The sequence below is a fragment of the Pogonomyrmex barbatus genome, unplaced genomic scaffold (assembly GCF_055798465.1).
Source record: "Pogonomyrmex barbatus isolate J1 unplaced genomic scaffold, ASM5579846v1 scaffold1, whole genome shotgun sequence".
Classification (NCBI taxonomy): domain Eukaryota; kingdom Metazoa; phylum Arthropoda; class Insecta; order Hymenoptera; family Formicidae; genus Pogonomyrmex; species Pogonomyrmex barbatus.
In genome coordinates this window covers 626,151-644,451 of record NW_028297098.1, presented here as the reverse complement: position 1 = coordinate 644,451, position 18,301 = coordinate 626,151, and the positions used below count along the sequence as shown (strand labels likewise).

General features: G+C 26.5%; 2 protein-coding genes and 1 pseudogene across 6 annotated transcripts in view; 1 reads left to right on the top strand and 2 right to left on the bottom strand.

The window, feature by feature from the left end:
- LOC105430044 (ABC transporter G family member 23) overlaps positions 1-18,301 on the bottom strand; it is a 43,260-nt gene that overhangs the window by 13,645 nt on the left and 11,314 nt on the right. The gene's annotated exons all lie outside the window — the stretch shown is intronic.
- Positions 1,340-18,045, top strand: LOC105430133 (ABC transporter G family member 20). Of its 3 annotated transcripts, XM_089081485.1 has the most exons (16): positions 6,842-7,322; positions 7,354-7,597; positions 9,580-9,721; positions 13,787-14,031; positions 14,170-14,347; positions 14,433-14,526; positions 14,808-15,005; positions 15,112-15,215; positions 15,433-15,658; positions 15,874-16,051; positions 16,359-16,474; positions 16,564-16,634; positions 16,705-16,793; positions 16,883-17,059; positions 17,162-17,248; positions 17,482-18,045. In XM_089081485.1, exons 3-16 carry the CDS (start codon positions 9,618-9,620, stop codon positions 17,694-17,696), a joined length of 2,082 nt encoding a protein of 693 aa, XP_088937611.1. In that variant the 5' UTR covers positions 6,842-7,322; positions 7,354-7,597; positions 9,580-9,617; the 3' UTR covers positions 17,697-18,045. The 3 variants fall into 3 exon arrangements, with proteins under 3 accessions (XP_088937522.1, XP_088937611.1, XP_088937575.1); XM_089081396.1 differs by lacking the exons at positions 6,842-7,322; positions 7,354-7,597 and adding an exon at positions 1,340-2,567; XM_089081449.1 differs by having other exon boundaries at positions 6,842-7,597.
- On the bottom strand, positions 10,536-12,577 carry LOC105423627 (uncharacterized; annotated as a pseudogene). The gene is made up of 2 exons (XR_016140578.1): positions 12,025-12,577; positions 10,536-11,933 (listed from the first exon to the last, which is right to left on the bottom strand). The product of XR_016140578.1 is annotated as an uncharacterized LOC105423627 (transcript).

Here is an 18,301-nt window from a genome sequence, read left to right as displayed (position 1 = left end):
TCGTCTCGAGTCATCCTATGGCGAAGAAGATTGCATCTTCTGCAAAAACTATCCTGAAAAATTTAGATTAAGTTAGAAAAGGCGTTATTTTATAATATAACGTCTGTATATATTATAACTGTAATATATAATGATAATATTATTTAATTATTAAGTAAATTAATCAAATAAATTTTTACACAAAAAATTTTTTGAGTAATCTACTTTTTGTATTTACTATCGAGTTACTTCGTACAGGAAAGTATGTCTGGTTGCTCGTTAATAGGAGCAGTTAAAAATTATGTCTACTCAGAGGATAAAGAGAATTAAAACTATAGAATGTTTACACTTCAATCCGAGAAGTCTGCGGGTTGTCAATATACCGGGGCAATCAATCTATTTATTATATTTAAAACATTTGTATTTCTATACAAAAATTAATATAATATCGTTATTATTAATTAATAATAGTATTACTTTTCATTAATTATAATAGTTTGTTTATATTAGGCAATGGAAAGAAAAGTATAAAATCAATTTATACGTTTAATATGGAAATTTAGTTTAATTAGTAATTAATATTATTAAAAAATGATTATTGTATATTATATTTATAACATATTTGGTACGTAAAGTTATCATACATTTTGTAAAAAATGAAACTTATCTTTTTCTAATTTCTCAACTTCTTTTAATTTATTTAAAGTTTCTATTAACTATGAGTAATAAACTTCCTCATTATAAAAAGACGGAAGGAAATAAAATCCAGTTTACTTAAAACCTGGTCGACCTTGTCTGGATCTGGTAATTTAAGGCAGGTATATATTTGTATTTAAAACTCGATATATGTAATTAACACATACGCGCGCATGCACACACTACTAAAATATTTTTAATTAAAGCTTTTAAAAGAATATATATATATATATATATATATATATATATATATATATATATGTGTGTGTGTGTGTGTGTGTGTGTGTGTATGTAAATGAAACTTTTTTTAAAGCATATATATATGAACATGCATATAAAACAAAGATTTAAAGCAAAGACTTAAAGACTAAAAACTGCTTTAAGCTTTTAAGTATTTTAGTTTTAATTATAAGCTCTCTAATTTAAAATGAGATTACACACAATTGGTTTCTTATATGAAAAAATATAAAAGAAAACTTTTGACATTTTTCCAACTACTTATTCAATTACTTGAAAATTGTTTATATTACATTTCTTAAGTATATTTCCATTCTACCAAACATGAACAATCGACGCTTGACGGATCTACCACCGATCCATAGATCCCTACCTTCACCTGTGAGGGGACGTAGCATGTTATAGAATTGGGGTCAAATACAGTCTTTGCCGGGTCTCTGTGACGAACGGAACGGCTCGGCCAAGTTCGTTGCATTATAAAATACGTTTTATACAGTGCTTTTTTATTTTCAATTAAAAAATGTGCCTATATTGTTGATAAAATTATTTTTAAATGCTGTGAAATTTATTAAAAATTATTTTTAAAATTCGTGATATTTTATAAAATCAATTTTCTGAGAATAAAATATTAAAAAAAAAAAAATTAGATAAAATTTTCTTTATGTCTAGATTATTGCTTTTATTAGCAAAATTAAAATTTGTCAAATTCATTGTATCACATTTTATGTGTGTATTCTTTTCCTTAGACTTAGATTTTTTTCTCTGAGATGAATAAAATTATAAAAACTCATAATACAAATTAAAAAATTAAATTATGAAAACTTATAATGTAAATTATATTTATTATGGAAAATAACCATCGATTTTCAATAAATTATAGGATTCTATAATCTACAATATAAACAATTGGAATTAAAGATAAATTGAAATTCTTTTAAATTAATATCACCATGTTCTCCACATTCTCTTTATAAAACACAATAAATTAATTTAAAAATTAATATTTATATTTAGCAATTTGTAATTGTAACCTTTTAATAATTTTTCAATAACTTTTTTCTTTATCAATTTGACTTTTGACTTTATCAATTATTGTGTTATATATAAAAAAGAATATGAATATGAAATGATTTTATAGCATATTTCAAGTCTCTCTTTCCCATTTTTCAACTCGCTAAAAACTTTAAACCGATTGGAACGATTATAGTCACGTTAACAGAAATGCAAACAAAAAAAATGATGTAATACATATCGTGTGTTTTATACAGTGAAATGTGCCGCATAGATAAATAATAACAGGAGAAAAGAACGGCGAGAAAGTCGATAAAAGAAAAATAATAATCCAATAATAATCTGCGTCCACTTATTAAATCGAAAGCAACTAACGGTAGTGAGAATAGTAGTGTGAAAGTGTTTCAATTTTCGGAATGTTAATTATTAAATGTCGGAATGTACATTATTAAAATGCAAGATGCTATAAGATCTCTTTTGTAACGGCGGCACGAACTATTAACTGCGATGTAAAGATGACGACCGTCCATGCTGTGATTTATCACATTTTACAATCGGAAGTTCTCTTCCAACGTTAGAACCATCGTATAATCAATACCAAACCCATCATCAATAATTCAGGAAGATGCGTAAAAATCCGAAAAGTAAGTCTGCATAATTTTTATTAAGATATTCATAAATAACTATTACAAGTATAAACAATCTATTAAATTCTGAATAATAAATTTCTTCTTGCCTTAAGGCATTCTATTGCATGTCATTTAAATTGTAATATTGTAATTTTTCGTTCATATTCGTTTCCTTATTGTTTCTTATTGTACTTTAATATTATTTCAGTATTAAAATTTTAAATGAATATGCTAAATAGATATAAATCAATATTACATACAAATCATATAAATAACCCCTGTCAAATAAATAAAATAAGAGAAGTATCTTATCATAATTCTATAACTGATAAATTAATTACATGTTGCACTGTATATTATTATGTAACCGGTTTTTACATGCAATATATTATTATATCTTTTTTCACAATAATGATTTAGTTTCTTAAAATTATTCACTACAAAAAAACTTGGAAAAATACTTAAAAAAATAAAATGTTGTTTCGTTACATAGCTTTAAAAAGTTTTCATTCTCAATTTTAAAACATTAGATTAATTTTATTATAATTAATAATAATAAATATATAAAATAATAAATAAACAAACAAAATGTAAAATTAATAGAATGTAAAATAATTAATGATAAACTGTACATAAAATATAGATTATCAAAGTAAAAAGTTGAACTAGTTGAATATATTCTTTTTTAAATGAAAATAAAATAATTGTTACAATTAATATAATAATAATTTTATATTCTTAATATTTTAGGTTAATAATAAGATGATAATGTTAAAATTATGATATTAAGATTATAATTATAAATATTGCTGCTTATAATTATTTACAATTAAATGTCTCATATTTACAAACATAAAATATTAATTTCTTCTTATAAATACCACAAATATCACAAAAATTCCGTTTTTTGTGAAACATTTGCTACGTCAGCATTATTGTACATTTAAGAGAAGAATTTACTCAGCGCATTTTGCTCAAGAACTGCGAACTGCCACGTAAAAATAAAATCTATTTAAAATAAATTAAGGCGTCTTTTATCTTTGCCGGCTTTAAAAAAATTGATTTGTATTGCTAATTTTTGTTCCTGCATGTATACAAAATATCCTTGTAAAAGAATTTTTTGAAATTCGTAATATTAGTGGAACTGTGAGGTCAACAATAAATATCGAATCGATATCAACACGATGTCGATTTAACGTAAGTAACGTAAGATAAAGAAATCTACTTCCACGTTTTTATTTTACGTAGTCTTGGTAGAAGGCAGAAAACTATTAGTGAACCGTATGTGTAATTCATATTGCGAATAGTTTGAAATAAAAAGGATTCTAATTCATAATATTCGTTCAAGACATAAAAGAAACGATAATTTTCCATGGAAATCTATTCTTAAAAAGAAAAATAAAACAAATTATGTTAGTACAATAAAAAAACTGAAGACGTTTGATGATAGTGATGTGTAACTAAATATTTTTCAAAACTATTACATTTTTATAAACAAAATAACATACACAAAATAATAACGAGAGTTTCAACAAATTTCCTGCTAAAGCACATGTTAGTGCAAAATATATATTAGTTGTTTTTTTTTTTTTTTTTTTTTTTTGGCAATATTCAATGCCTATTCAATGATGGTTTTATAAGACTTTTAAAAATAAACGCTTAAGAATTGTGTGTGTGTGTGTGTGTGTGTGTGTGTGTGTGTGTGTGTGTGTGTGTGTGTGTGTGTGTGTGTGTGTGTGTGTGTGTGTGTGTGTGTGTGTGTGGACAATACATTTGCCGAAGAAAAAGCAGCGCGTGAGAGATGATGCAAATCATCGAACTTCTTATTCAGAAATTCCAGATCGGAAAAACAGATAAAATATGATTTGTTTGAAGAAAAAAAGGTTAATGTAACGCCGGTAACGCAGAATAATCGTAAGTGCATTAAAACTTTTATTACATATGAATAAAGTAAAATTAAAACTTTAAAAGTGTTTAACTGGACATTACATTTTTCGAGGTCATAGAGAAAGTAATAATTAAAAAATAAAGTTATTTCGAAACTTCTTTTATATCTTTTTCGAAATGTTTTTTGATTATTATATAATATATAAATAAATTGAATGAATACTTTCAGATATTTCCAGGTCAGAAAGTATTGTTTCGAGGAATTCGAAATAATTTTTTTTCTAATAAAGGAGTTTTTTTTATTTATAAAATATATGATAAAATATATGATAAAATAAATAATGAAACTATATTTTTCTTGTAAACAACAAAAGAATTGTTATGAAAATCTCTCCCATTTGAATTCGGTTATTGACTCAGTTCCATAGTGAACGTGCGCATTTTGATGTTTTGTAATTCAACCGTCATTTTATGACATTAATATATATTCTTTTATAAATAAATTTTTTGATAGTCCAAATGTTATATAATTGCAAAAACTCGCATCATTCTATATAGAACACATTAAAAAAAAATTAATGAAACACAGGTTAAATTTTAGGTTCGGCATAAATGAAAAGTCCTTTAAATAAAAAATTAATATTCTTTACTAAATATTCATTAAAAAAATTGTTTGCCACTTTGATAATCTTATCGTTGTACTTTCGCCGCATGTTAAATAAAATCTTTATACGTAGATGCCAGATTACCGGCTTGCCGTCGTAAAACGAGATCTCCACACGCTGCATTACGAGAGCACTGACCTAGAAGAATGTTCTTTCTGATATTACTGAAGCTGTGTGAATAGACGATGCAACCTGTTTACGCGAGATTCTTCTAACGGTAGTTAATTCACATAGTAGAATCTTACATTCTATATTGAACTTTACGTCGATCATTTTTTCATCAGCTTTTATCTCATTGACAAAATAAAATGCATGTTATTGAAAATACTAACAAAAAATAAACGGAATTAAATAACGGAAACATGTTTTCATTGTTACATCAAGAATGTTAATTGAAACCTATTTCAATGTATTCTTATTATGTGATGTAATTTCTTTTGTATTGTATATCGGTAAATTTCGTAATGTATGACGCGGACGCGAGAGAGAGAGAAAGAGAGAGAGAGAGAGAGAGAGAGAGAGAGAGAGAGAGAGAGAGAGACTTTATTTCTATTATTATTTTAGTTTAAAAAAGGAATAAATACATTGTTGATTTTCTAATTTTCTAAATTATTCTTTTCTAAAAATAAAAAGTTTTTGATTCTACATTTCTAATCTTATTTTTACATGTTGATTGTTTCTCTAAAATTTATTGCGAACACATTCCTATTAAGGAAGTACATTACTCTGGCCCTAAAAGATAATTAAATTTAGCAATTCTTTTATAAATAAATAATAAATTAAAAACTTAGATTTTTTTACATATCATTAGTGTAATTTTTAACTTCAGTTCATATTTTCCTGAAGTAGAAATACTGAAAAATGGTAGAATAACTGAATAATCCTAAAATCTTTTTTGATGAACATCAGTGATTGGCCGCACATTCCAAGAAGCATTAGAATATCAAATTAGCATAGAAATCAAAATTTGTTTCTTATTCCTAAATTAAAATTAATTAATTAAATCTATTATTTAAATTGTAATATTTAAATTGTAGTATACGATTTTTTCGAAAATCTTAATATTTATAAAAATGATCACATTTTGAAAATAAATGCTGTGTTTTTGCAAAAGTCAATTTTAACTTTATTTGTGAAAATCAGATAATTGAAATATCAAAAAAATTGCACGCTACAATTTAAATAATTTAATTTAGAACATTTAGATTAAAATTGGAAATAAATTCATGAGTAATTCCAAAAATTTTGTGATGGCTAGAAAACATCGTTTCAAGGAAAATGCAGAAAAAAGGTTCGAGATAATTTTTTTCTCTAATAAAATTAATAAATTCTTTTTATTTCTAAAATGTGTGTGTGTGTGTGTGTGTGTGTGTGTGTGTGTGTGTGTGTGTGTGTGTGTGTGTGTGTGTGTGTGTGTGTGTGTGTGTGTGTGTGTGTGTGTGTGTGTGTGTGTGTGTGTGTGGGATAAAGTAAATCTTTAATAAAATTACTTTTTCTTGTAAAAAGAATTGCTACGAAAGAATCTTTCTCATTTATATCCGGTTGTTGAAGCCCATCTATTTAACATAACTTTTTATTGATTACTATAACTTCGCCAGGTGTTTGATCAAATCGTATCGCTTTAACATATTCTACACATTTGGAATTTTAAAGAAATGTCATAAATATTTGAAACTGTCAGAGTGTAACTCCTTAATATAAATGTAAATTGTTTTATATTATTGTTTTATATTATATTATTGTCTTGTATCACATTTTAAAACAGTAATTTTTCCAATGTGCTTTCAACATTTTTACAAATATTCGATAAAATAAGATTCTTTAAATTAATTTTTTATATCAAATACTTGTGAAAAAAAGTGGAAATTAAATTTTTTACATTGTAGACATTTCGTCAAAAGCTGAAGTATAATTTTAAAAAATTATCTAGTATTTAGTTTAAAAAAATATACTACTCTTATACTTTTCCTTAAGTCAATTTGTTTTCCTTATTAAACAAGTATGTATATGAGAATAACTCATATTTCATTTGAATTGCAGAATAGAAGAATTAATAAATTTTCAATACATTAATCCTGTGTCAAAATGAGTGGGGATGAGTAATACATCTAAAGCTGCTACACGCTTGGAAAGTTATCAGTCTTTGTTTAGTATGTCTTGGGGAATGTCAGATGTGAATTTTTTTAAAAGAATCTTTTGATGAATTGATAGAAAATATGTGTGTAATAATCATATAAAAACTTTTCTAGATTTGTGCAAAATTTGATATATGTTTCATACATTTTGTTTATATTTTATACAAAAGTGTGATTTTTAAAAGAATTTAGTATATCTTAATACAATGTAAAAAAACACAACAGCATCAACTTTTTGTTATATTCTTGTGATTATCTAAATTAATCGAAGAAAAAATATTTTAAAAGAAAAACATAGTAAGTGTCAGTTTTCTCGATAAGAAAAGAAGATGTTTTATTTACAAATTTGATTAACGGGGTATGTATTATATACTAAGCAAATTTAAAACATTCATAAATAAGTAAAAGTAAACTATAGAAAGACAATTATATTTTTTTTCATAAATTTGAAATGAAGAGAATCGAAGATTAAAAGTGTTTTATAACAAAAATAAAGAAGTTAGTTAAAAGTAAAAAGACTACATAATTTAAATTTTTTAATTTGTATTTATATATAAAGTAGTATTAAATGGTAAAAGATATAACGATATAAAGATATAAGATAAACGTCCTTTAATTAAAAAACATATGATATGATTAATTAATTAAACATAATTAAACATTACTTTATTATTTTTATTATTTCATATAATTTAACTTAACATATAATTCAAATATAAAACAATATATAATATATAATATAAATATATAATATATAATATAAAAATATAATTCATCGTGAAAAAATATTATATATATTTAATATAATTAATACACATAGATTTCCAAGAAATAATAATCAAATGCAGATAATATGCAGATAATATGCAGATAATAATACGGCGAGTTTCTTGTTTTTTTTATATCTATATTTTTTTTAATTATTTCACACTTCCTGCAATCTTTACAAATTAATTCAAGTTATGAAATCATCACATGATATGCAAGTCAAGAGATGTAATATGAAAACATAATCAACAGAACTACGTTCACAATTATATTGTTATTTTATTTTAGCCTGATTTGATCGTAATTTTCAAAATATTTCTACATAACAAATTAAGAAAAACAATCTTTAATTTTACATCAACAATTAAATGTTCGGTTTCTACATTATAATGTAATCTTACATGCAAATATGTAGATAATTTGCGTATTTGTCAATATTTAAATAAATTCACATTTTTAAGATTATTTATATACTAATTTGCACGCAAGCGATTCTTTTATATAATTATTTGATTTGATTAAGGAAATCAGAATAAATTGCAAATTTCTTCAATTATATAAATCAATTATCGATAATTCAATAAATCGATTATTACTAAAATGTTTCTTCTTTGTTTCATATTCGCATAATATTGATATAATTATTAATTTAGGAACATGTATTGCTACAAAATTTATTATATATTATATATTTTATTACTACGTAATAAACTATTATTATTTGATAATAATTATATCGTAGGAATTACAATTTTAATTTAAATAATTAGCATATTTTTTATTTTTCTTTTGAAACTATGAAAGCAGTTTTCGAAAATTTTAAGATGATTTAGATGTTTTCTTTATGTTAATTATATTTCATTGATGATAGCTTTATATAAGAATTGTAATTACATAATTGCAAATATGTCATAAAATGCGATTAAAAGTTTAAAGCACATTAAACATGTATTCAAAATTCATCGCCGATGATAAAAAAGTAGTTACATATTCGAATTCGCCAGACATACATCACAAAAAATGTAATTTAATTAATCGTCAGCAAAAAACCAGCAAGAAACTTTGTCAACACTTTTTTTGGCTGTAATGTTTATTTTTATAACCCAGACGATTTGTTTTTCTTACTTAATAGATGCAAATATAAAAAATAATTTGTTAAAAAATAATTCACAATCTCTTTTACATAGTTTATTTTTTATTTTTATCCGTTCGTTATAGAAATTAATTTATTTTGTATTTTTTAAAAGTCAAATTTATTAATAACAAATTGTGAAATATATTTTAATAGAATTCTTAAAAATATAAATTATAAACTAATTATGTAATTAATATCTGTATTAATTATTTATTAATATAAATTTAATTTAATTTAGTGTCCATTAATTAAGATAAAATTATAATAGAAATGATATAGAACATTTAGAAAATTTTCTTGTTTTCTTAAAAATAAAACAGACTGTTTGTTAGTAACTCTTTTCTACCTGCCTTATTTTTGCCAGCTATTTAGCATTTTGAAAAACTCTCATTTCAAAACATTTTTAAATTATCTAAGAGAAAAAAATTTTGTTATAGTTCAGTCATTGATCGAACATTCGACGCCGTTTCGCAAAATGGTGCAGCAAGAGGCGGTGGTCGTAAGAAACGCTATAAAACGTTATGGGAAAAAACAATTAGTGCTCGATGGCCTAAATATGACGGTTTCGAGAGATTCCATGTAAGTAAACACTATTTATTTAATAGATCTAAGATTAATGGTCTTTCTGTTAATTTTCGTTTCGAGTAAAAAAAAATAACAAACGATTCGAGTTTTTTCGAGGAAACTATCTTGTTTCTTCCTCTAATTTTTGAGAAAGATGCTCTCTAAAAGAAGAAGGTGCGATAGAAGTCGTTAATATTTGCACGCGCGCCGATGATCTGTGCGATTTTTCAAACTATTTAGAAAACATGATGAAAATCGACATACGACGTATCTTTTACGCCAATTTGGTATTAATTGCTTCATCCTTCGACATGTTGGAAATTGCCTGAAACTGTCGTCACGCACTTTTCCGCGTACGTTCACCGATTACTCAAATTGCCGCCGCTTGCAAAATACATGGCAGGATAATCACATAACTTTCTAATGAATGTCCAGATAAGAAAGATTCTTTCGGGATCTATGAGAACGTTATAATCTTATCTACATTTTGTGTGTTTAATCTCTAACAAAACATTTTATTGTATTCCATCATAATGCTTCTCTCGCCGCTAATAAATATTCTAGCTGTTTAGATTTATCAGAATTTATCAGGGCTTGTCTGAGAAAGTAAAATTGTGCCAAGCATGTATTTTACCGTTGCGCAACAAACATTAGCACACGTATACCTACGTACAAAAATCTCAAAGAATACTAGAAAGTATACTTCTAATGGACTTGACTTTTGGTATATTCGTTTTACAAGCCAATTTATAAGCCAAAACAAAATTCGTGAAATTATTAAAAAGTTATTTAAATGCGTGAGTAAGTTGAGAAACATGAGTCAGACGAATTAATAATATGAATGTATTATAGATATACATAATCAACATCATATTTTTTTAAGAGATAAACATAATAGTAATTTTTGTCTGATTCTCTTTTAATTCTTTTTTTTTTTTTTATATATAGTATCAGAATATTCTAGAAGTCACTTTTGATTCTTTTGATGATATCTTCACAGACTTGCTGTTGACAATACTTCGTCCACTGCTCCCAGAATCTCGTCCATAGCCGAGCCAATGTCAAATTTCATTTCCGTCTTCTTCTTCTTCTTCGAATTGCGATGATCATTAGCAATTTTATCTGTTGTCGTTTTGTCTCTATGTCGGTCTTTTTGCCTCTGATCTTTGTTTTTAGAAACGCGAGTATCAAGCGTGCCTCGCGAGGCATTTTTTGAAAAATCTGTTACATTTTTCAAAGATTCGTGTAATATAGTCGTTTCAATATGTTTCGGTTGAGCAGTCGCTTGCAAAGGGCCTGTAATATTCTCACTTGGTGAAATTAAGGAAATATTTTTTGATTGATTAAACCGATTTTTATGATGTTTCAAGGATTTGACGCGAAGACTTTTGTTTAAGAATTGATTTGATTTTGAGAAATGTTCTTGAGGAACGAGATTTGTTTCGTTTTTAAGATTTTTATCTCGTGGTCTGTTTGTTTTAGAAAGGAACACGCGATTCGCGATAGAATTATCTTTAACTAAAGGTTTATTGATTGTAACTTCTTGATTAATTGGATTAATCTTGATAGTGGGGCTTTTATCCTTGTAACCTTTATACTTTGATGATTCGGGATGTATCATAATTCGTGTTTCTACTTTGAGTGTAGTAGTATCGTTTGTTAAATGTTCATCTGTTTTTAAAAATTTATTTTTATTTGTTTCAGTCTTATACGTTTTATTAAGATTTTCTTTCTTTTCCTCAGTCGTTTTTCTAATCTCTTCAGTATTCGAAATATCATTTTTGCTTTCATCTATGGAAATTTTTTGATCTTCATTGTTACTTGTTTTTCCATTTTGACTATTAAATAAATTATCTAAAATAAATTCTATTCGCTTTTGCAAGTTGAAGAGTTTCAATCTTGAAATATAATCAAGATCGTGCAATTCTCGCCATTTTATATCAAATAATTCGATTAACCATAATAAACCGTCTTGAATCGACTTCGTATATTCGACAGACAGTTCATTTCTTAAAATTAATCTTTCGATTTCTGACGCAAGTTCTGCATCCGAAAGAATCCAAGGAGATATAAAATAGTTTTTATAAACGTTAATATCTTCGTCTGAGGTTACTTGATGTAAAACTTTATGATCAATTAAATTCTGATAAGTTAATCTCTCATTATAGTTGCCATGTTTTTGCATCAGTAATGCCATGCGTCGCAAAATATCTCCAATGTCATCGATCTACACAATAAATTTAATAATTAATTATTTATAAAGTAAACATTTATTAAGAATGATTAGTCAGTTTTCTAAAAAAATTTTTCGTAATTACAAAAAATAATTTGTGCAAATTTATAAATGATTAAATGTATCAGGACGTTGTTTCCTTTGCGAAATCATCATACGATGATGCAAAACGTTCTCTTCGTTAAGGACATTCGTAGGATTATTCAAATTAGTTTCAACTTCATTATCAAAATTTACCTCTGTAAAAGATGATTAAACTTCATTAATTTTATTAAGTAAAATAAAGATTTCTTCTTTTTTATTATAGATTAATAATATTTATTTTTAAACATAAATGTGTTTTCAAAAATAAATCCTTCCCTTATATTATGATACTATTAAGATAACTATTGAGAAAGATCTTTTTAATTATACTTTTTAATGATCTTTAACTGTTAATTGAAGAATGAAATTTTTTTTAATAGAAGTATCAAAGTCATTATTTACTTTTTTTACATGTTATAATTTTTTTAGGAGTAAGTTTTTTTTTACATTGCGTAATTTTTATATCAGTTTTGAATTATAAATCTCTTAAAATTGAAAGCAAAAAATATTAAAAATTACCTGAAATAATAATTTTATTATTCATTTAATTTTTTGAAATTTAACTCGTAAAAAATTTTTTCTCTTTTATCATTTATCATTTAAAAATTATTAACATATTTTTACTAAAAAAAAAAAATCTATTCAAATTTACCAAAAAGTTTTCTATCGAAAGATATTTGATAGTTACATTAAAAAAATATTATTAAAAATAAATCAACTCACTGATATAATCCTGTTCAATTTCGCCATTAATTTCGATAACTTTCCTTCTTAGCTCGACTATCAAATGAATCTGTGGCTTTGTTATTCTTCGTAATTTTTCAATCAATTCATCAAAATTATCGCTTAATTTGCTCGAATGCAGATTAATTGATATTATATTGTTATGTATTGATATTGATCCTTGAACGGACGAGGAGGAAAAAACTCCTCTCACAAATAGCAGGATCGTGATGATATTAATAATCATCATGTCGCGATGTCGCGAGACTGAAGTGAATTGCGCGTTTGCGTGATGATTTTATCGGGTTGCACCGGATGACGATATCATCTTCTATTCGCCATATTGTGATCTCACAAAAATCACCCAGTGGTGCCTAAGAAGATTATTTTTCGGTTCTTGAATTATTTCAGAGAATCGATTATTTTTTCTACATATATAAATTCAAGATTTATATATGCAAAGATACATATTTGAGATATACTTAGAATATATTACAAATAGCGTATTACGGAGATTATATAAATATTTAATCACATCTGATGAAACATCTGATGAATAAATACAATTCTCCAGTTATGACTTTCAATGATCTAAATTTCCATATATTTACATTGATGTATATCGCTGCCACATAGATATTTACATTGTATCTTTCCTACACAAATTTTAGAAAATGGAAGTTTTGTTCGCCTAGGCACCACTGTGCGTTATTAGTAGGTGATCGCTAATTGCTTTCGCCAACGAGTGATCGTCTGCGCAAATTTAATGATCGAAACCGTGAGATTGTGACCGGCGCTTTATTAACGAATCGCACTTGCCACCCATTCAAACTGATTACAATCCCTCGAGGGAAACAATAAACGCTATTGTTCTTCGATGAAGTGCAAATATGGACAGATAAGTACGCAGATAAGTCGAAATTTCAAAGGAGAAATCCATATCGGAAAGCGATTACGGCTGTTTACTGCGAGGATTAAAGGAATTCGCGTTTAAAATAACATTAACTGCGCTAACGAAAGTAAAAGTTTTTCTCTTAAAGATACGGGCTATTAGGAGCCAGCGGATGCGGCAAGACCACCCTGTTGTCCTGCATCGTCGGTGTTCGGTATCTCAACAGCGGAGAGATATGGGTCTTGGGGGGAACTCCTGGCAACAAGGGCTCCGGGATCCCTGGGCCTCGAGTGGGTTACATGCCGCAGGACATCTCCTTGGTCGGGGAATTTACCGTGAACAGTGCCCTTTATTACTTCGGCAGAATCAACGGGCTCAGCGACGAAGAGATTGGTAGGACATGGAATAAATACTGGCAAATGTCTCTCAGACAGTTTCAATTTCTGTTTTAAGTTTGTTCGCGAAAAATGTGCGGAAGGCAGTGTATGTTATTTTTCGAAACCTCTTCAGCTTTCGCGTATTATTTTTAAGACACGAGACAGGGATTCCTTTCGGAGTTGCTGCAACTACCCCCGGCAAATCGCCTGATAAAGAACATGAGTGGAGGTCAGCAGAGAAGAGTTTCCTTTGCCGCCGCGTTGCTTCACAGGCCCGAACTTCTAATTCTGGACGAACCCACTGTAGGCCTGGATCCAATTTTGAGGGAGAAGCAAGTAGATTTTGCTTTTTTTATATATAGTAATTATAGAATGATGCAAAAGTGTTGGAACGTGTTTTTTTTTTTTTTTTTGCAGCATTTGGGCCTACCTGATCAAGATCACGCGAGACGAAGGTACCACTGTGCTGATTACAACGCATTACATTGAAGAGGCTAAAGATGCTAATAAAGTGAGTTTCATTATCATTAAATTATCTCTAATAATATCTTTATATATCTCTCTAATAATATCTAAAGATGAAAAATAAAATTCTTATTGGATGATTTTTTATCATGCAATAAGATATTCATCACAACAATTTTTTTAAAAGATGAAAAAAAAAATTGCTGTGATGAATATCTTATTGCATGATAAAAAAATCATCCGATAAGACAATTATTTTTCTTGAAAACATTTTTTTGCCGAGTTATGTAAACATTTATTATGCTCTGTATTTTTCTTATTATGCAGATTGGTTTGATGAGAAATGGTAAATTATTGGCAGAATCAGCGCCGCTGAAATTATTAGAACGATTTCAATGTTCCTCCTTGGAAGAGGCTTTTTTAACATTGTGCCAGGCACAGAACAATATGAGTACTTTGAATGAAGCTCAAGAACCTAAAACGGAAGATACTGCCTCGTATCAGAATCAAAATAGACAAACAGAAGTATATATAAAACAATCCATGTTGTATTCATTACTATAAAAAAAATTATATTATTTTGTGTTATTTTATAATATAATTTTATAATAAAATAAATTAAATTATTAAGGAACACTGGAAAGCTAAAGCGATTTCAAGATGTAAAGTTTCACCATTAAAAAGGTTCAAAGCTCTGATGTCAAAAAATAGCATTCAATTTTTGCGTTATTATTCGTAAGTATTTATCAATAATTAATTTTCTCATAAAATAAATGAAATTTTACGAAAAGAGATCTCATTTATTTTAATTCTAAATTTTTTCATTTTCTAATATTTGTATAATATTGGATCATTATGTAGGAAAGATTATATTGTATAAAACTCAAATTTGTATCACATCAATTGTTGCAAGTTTTATAACAATAAAAATAAATCACATATATTTTTTCAGAGGAATAGCTTTTGCAGTGATATTTCCAATACTCCAAATCGCTTCATTTTTCATTGGAATTGGTGGCGATCCGAAAGATTTGTTTATCGGAGTTATCAATGATGAAGCTGGCAATTGTGATAACGGCAGTAATTTGGGCAACATATGGAAAGACGAATTCTCTTGTTACTTTGGCAATCTCAGCTGCAGGTTTCTACATCGGTTTAATCACTCTATTGCAAAACAGGTACAACGTAAAAAGTGATAATGTTTAATCGATGTGTAAATACGATTAAAACAGTTTACATCTTCTACATTTCTGTAACTTTATTTTTATATAAATTAAAAAAATTTATTTCGATTAAATTAAATATTTCGTAAAATTAAAAAAATAACAAAATAATACTCGACATAATATTAATGTGTCTTTTATCACAATTCTTACGAATATTTCGCTTTTAGGAGTATTACGACGACGTATCCGAAGCAACTCGCGCTGTACAGAATGGAAGACTCAGCGGTGTGATATATTTTAATCAAAATTTCTCCTATGCTCTGCAGACGCGATTGGAGGACATTAGTTTTGTGACAGATTCTGTTCTCTCTTCCAGCGAGATTCAAGTTTCCCTCGATATGGGCGGTACATACGTATATTATTTATCTGTTATGCAGAACTTTTATAACAAGTTAAAAAAGATTGTCAACTTATATGTTCAAAAAATTTTTTAACGAAAAAAATTATTTAAAGAATTACAAAAAAATTCAAAGAAATTAAGAGTTCCAAGTTATCCAAGTTATTTTAAATCTTGAATTTTAAATCTTGATATCTTGAATCTTGGAAATCTTATTTTAAATCTTAATTAAAATTAAATCGGCATGCAAATAGCATGCCAATGGTTCATTAGTGCAATTACAAATATTTAAATTTACAACCACTTTCATTATAGATAGGCAAATCGGACTCAGTCTACAGAAACAGTTATTTGAGCGTTTCTTGGACATTTGCAAGGATATTATGAAGGAATGCAATTATTCGTCAAAATTAATTGAGCCTCCTGTTCGAGTGAGAATATTTTATATTTTAATATAATCCAAACTCTTTTCTTTCTTCCTTTATTATTAAAACAAAGAAATAAAATTTTGTTTTTTCAGTTTGAAAATCCCATTCATGGTACGATGGATCTCAATTATTTAGATTTCATGATACCATCATTTATGCTAACGTAAGCGAAAGTCAAATTAAAATAACAAATGTAATCAACTGCTCTTGTTAAATTATTTGTGTCTTTGCAGACTTGGCTTCTTTCTGGCTACCACAATCTCTACCACCTTAATAATCACAGATCGATCGGAGGGTGTTTGGAATCGAAGCTTAGTTCAAGGTAACTTATTAGTTTTTAAAATCAATTTTACAACTGCTTTTTTATCTCTTCGTTTCTTATTGTATAATAATTACTTAAATATTTAATAGGAGTTAAAACAGTAGAAATTCTGATGTCTCATATCCTTACTCAGAGCATCATCCTAATCATCCATACCTCAATAACAATGTGCATATTCTTTGCAATATATAATTTGGAATGTAAGGGATCGACAGTCACCGTATTCTTCCTCCTCTTTCTCAGCAGTTTTGTTGGAATGATGTATGGTGAGTAATATTTCTAATATTCTAATATTAAACAAATAAGCGTGCAACAATAATTAAGAAACTATTAGGAAATAAACTGATCATTGATTCACACGTTTCTAGGTTTCTTTATCTCTGTTATGTGCAAAAATCATACTATGGCGCATTACAGTTCAGCCGGAAGCTTCTTCCCGTTAATACTGCTCAATGGTGAGTCTCCGTTTCTTGTATTTTATGAAAAGTATTTATTTTAATTTAGCATTTTTGCTAAATAATGTTAACGAATTATTACTGAATTTAAAATCGTTTTGTCGTATAATGATATGTTATATTAATAAAGACTTTAGCTGAAGAGAGATGGTTAAATTATATACATCAATAAAATTTAGATTATCTTAGGTTAATCAAATTTTGATTAATTTACTAATTTGATAAAATCATAGGATGTCTATGGCCGCTAGAAGGAATGCCAAATATGCTCCGTTGGTTTAGTTATACTCTACCGACTACTTTGCCCTCCATATCCATGAGAGGAATCATTTATAAGGGTTATTCTATATCTGAGCCGGAAATTTATATTGGTTTTTTAATAACTTTAGGGTGGACATTGTTTTTTTTTATTGTAACTGTAATTGGTATACGTTCAAAAGTCTCGTGACATTATTTAGAAAAAAGTATTTTTTTTAAAGAAAGATAAAGTGCCTTTATATAGTTACAATATTCAGTTAGATATATAAATATGTAATATATTTTAGTTGATTTGTTTTAAAATATTTTTATGTGGTGATACGAAAAAGTTTATAATTATTTTCTTCATGTAAAGACCTACCTATAAAAAAGTATTTAGTATTTATTTAAAAACAGTATTTGCTTCCAAAGTATAAATTAAAGAATAAACAAATAGCTACAATTTCTCTTAATTAAATTTTCTTTACTTGTAATTTAAATCATTAATTATGTTTTATTTTCTTATATGTAATTGTAAATTAATAATTATATTTTTTAAAAAGATAGTAACAATTTAAATAAAATATTGAATATTACTACAATATTATACTATATATATATATATATATATATATATATATTATACTATATTATATATATATATATATATATATATATATATAAAATGTAATATTAAATATTTTATTTTTTAATTCTAATATATATATTTATATATTAATTATTTTAATATATACATATATATATATATATAATTTGAATATATAAATATTAATAATAAATATGTAATCGTATTAA

Coding starts and splice junctions, on each gene's coding strand:
- LOC105430133 (XM_089081396.1), top strand. Junction 16,794..16,882: donor GAATCGAAGCTTAGTTCAAG/GTAACTTATTAG, acceptor AATATTTAATAG/GAGTTAAAACAGTAGAAATT. Junction 17,249..17,481: donor CCCGTTAATACTGCTCAATG/GTGAGTCTCCGT, acceptor ATAAAATCATAG/GATGTCTATGGCCGCTAGAA.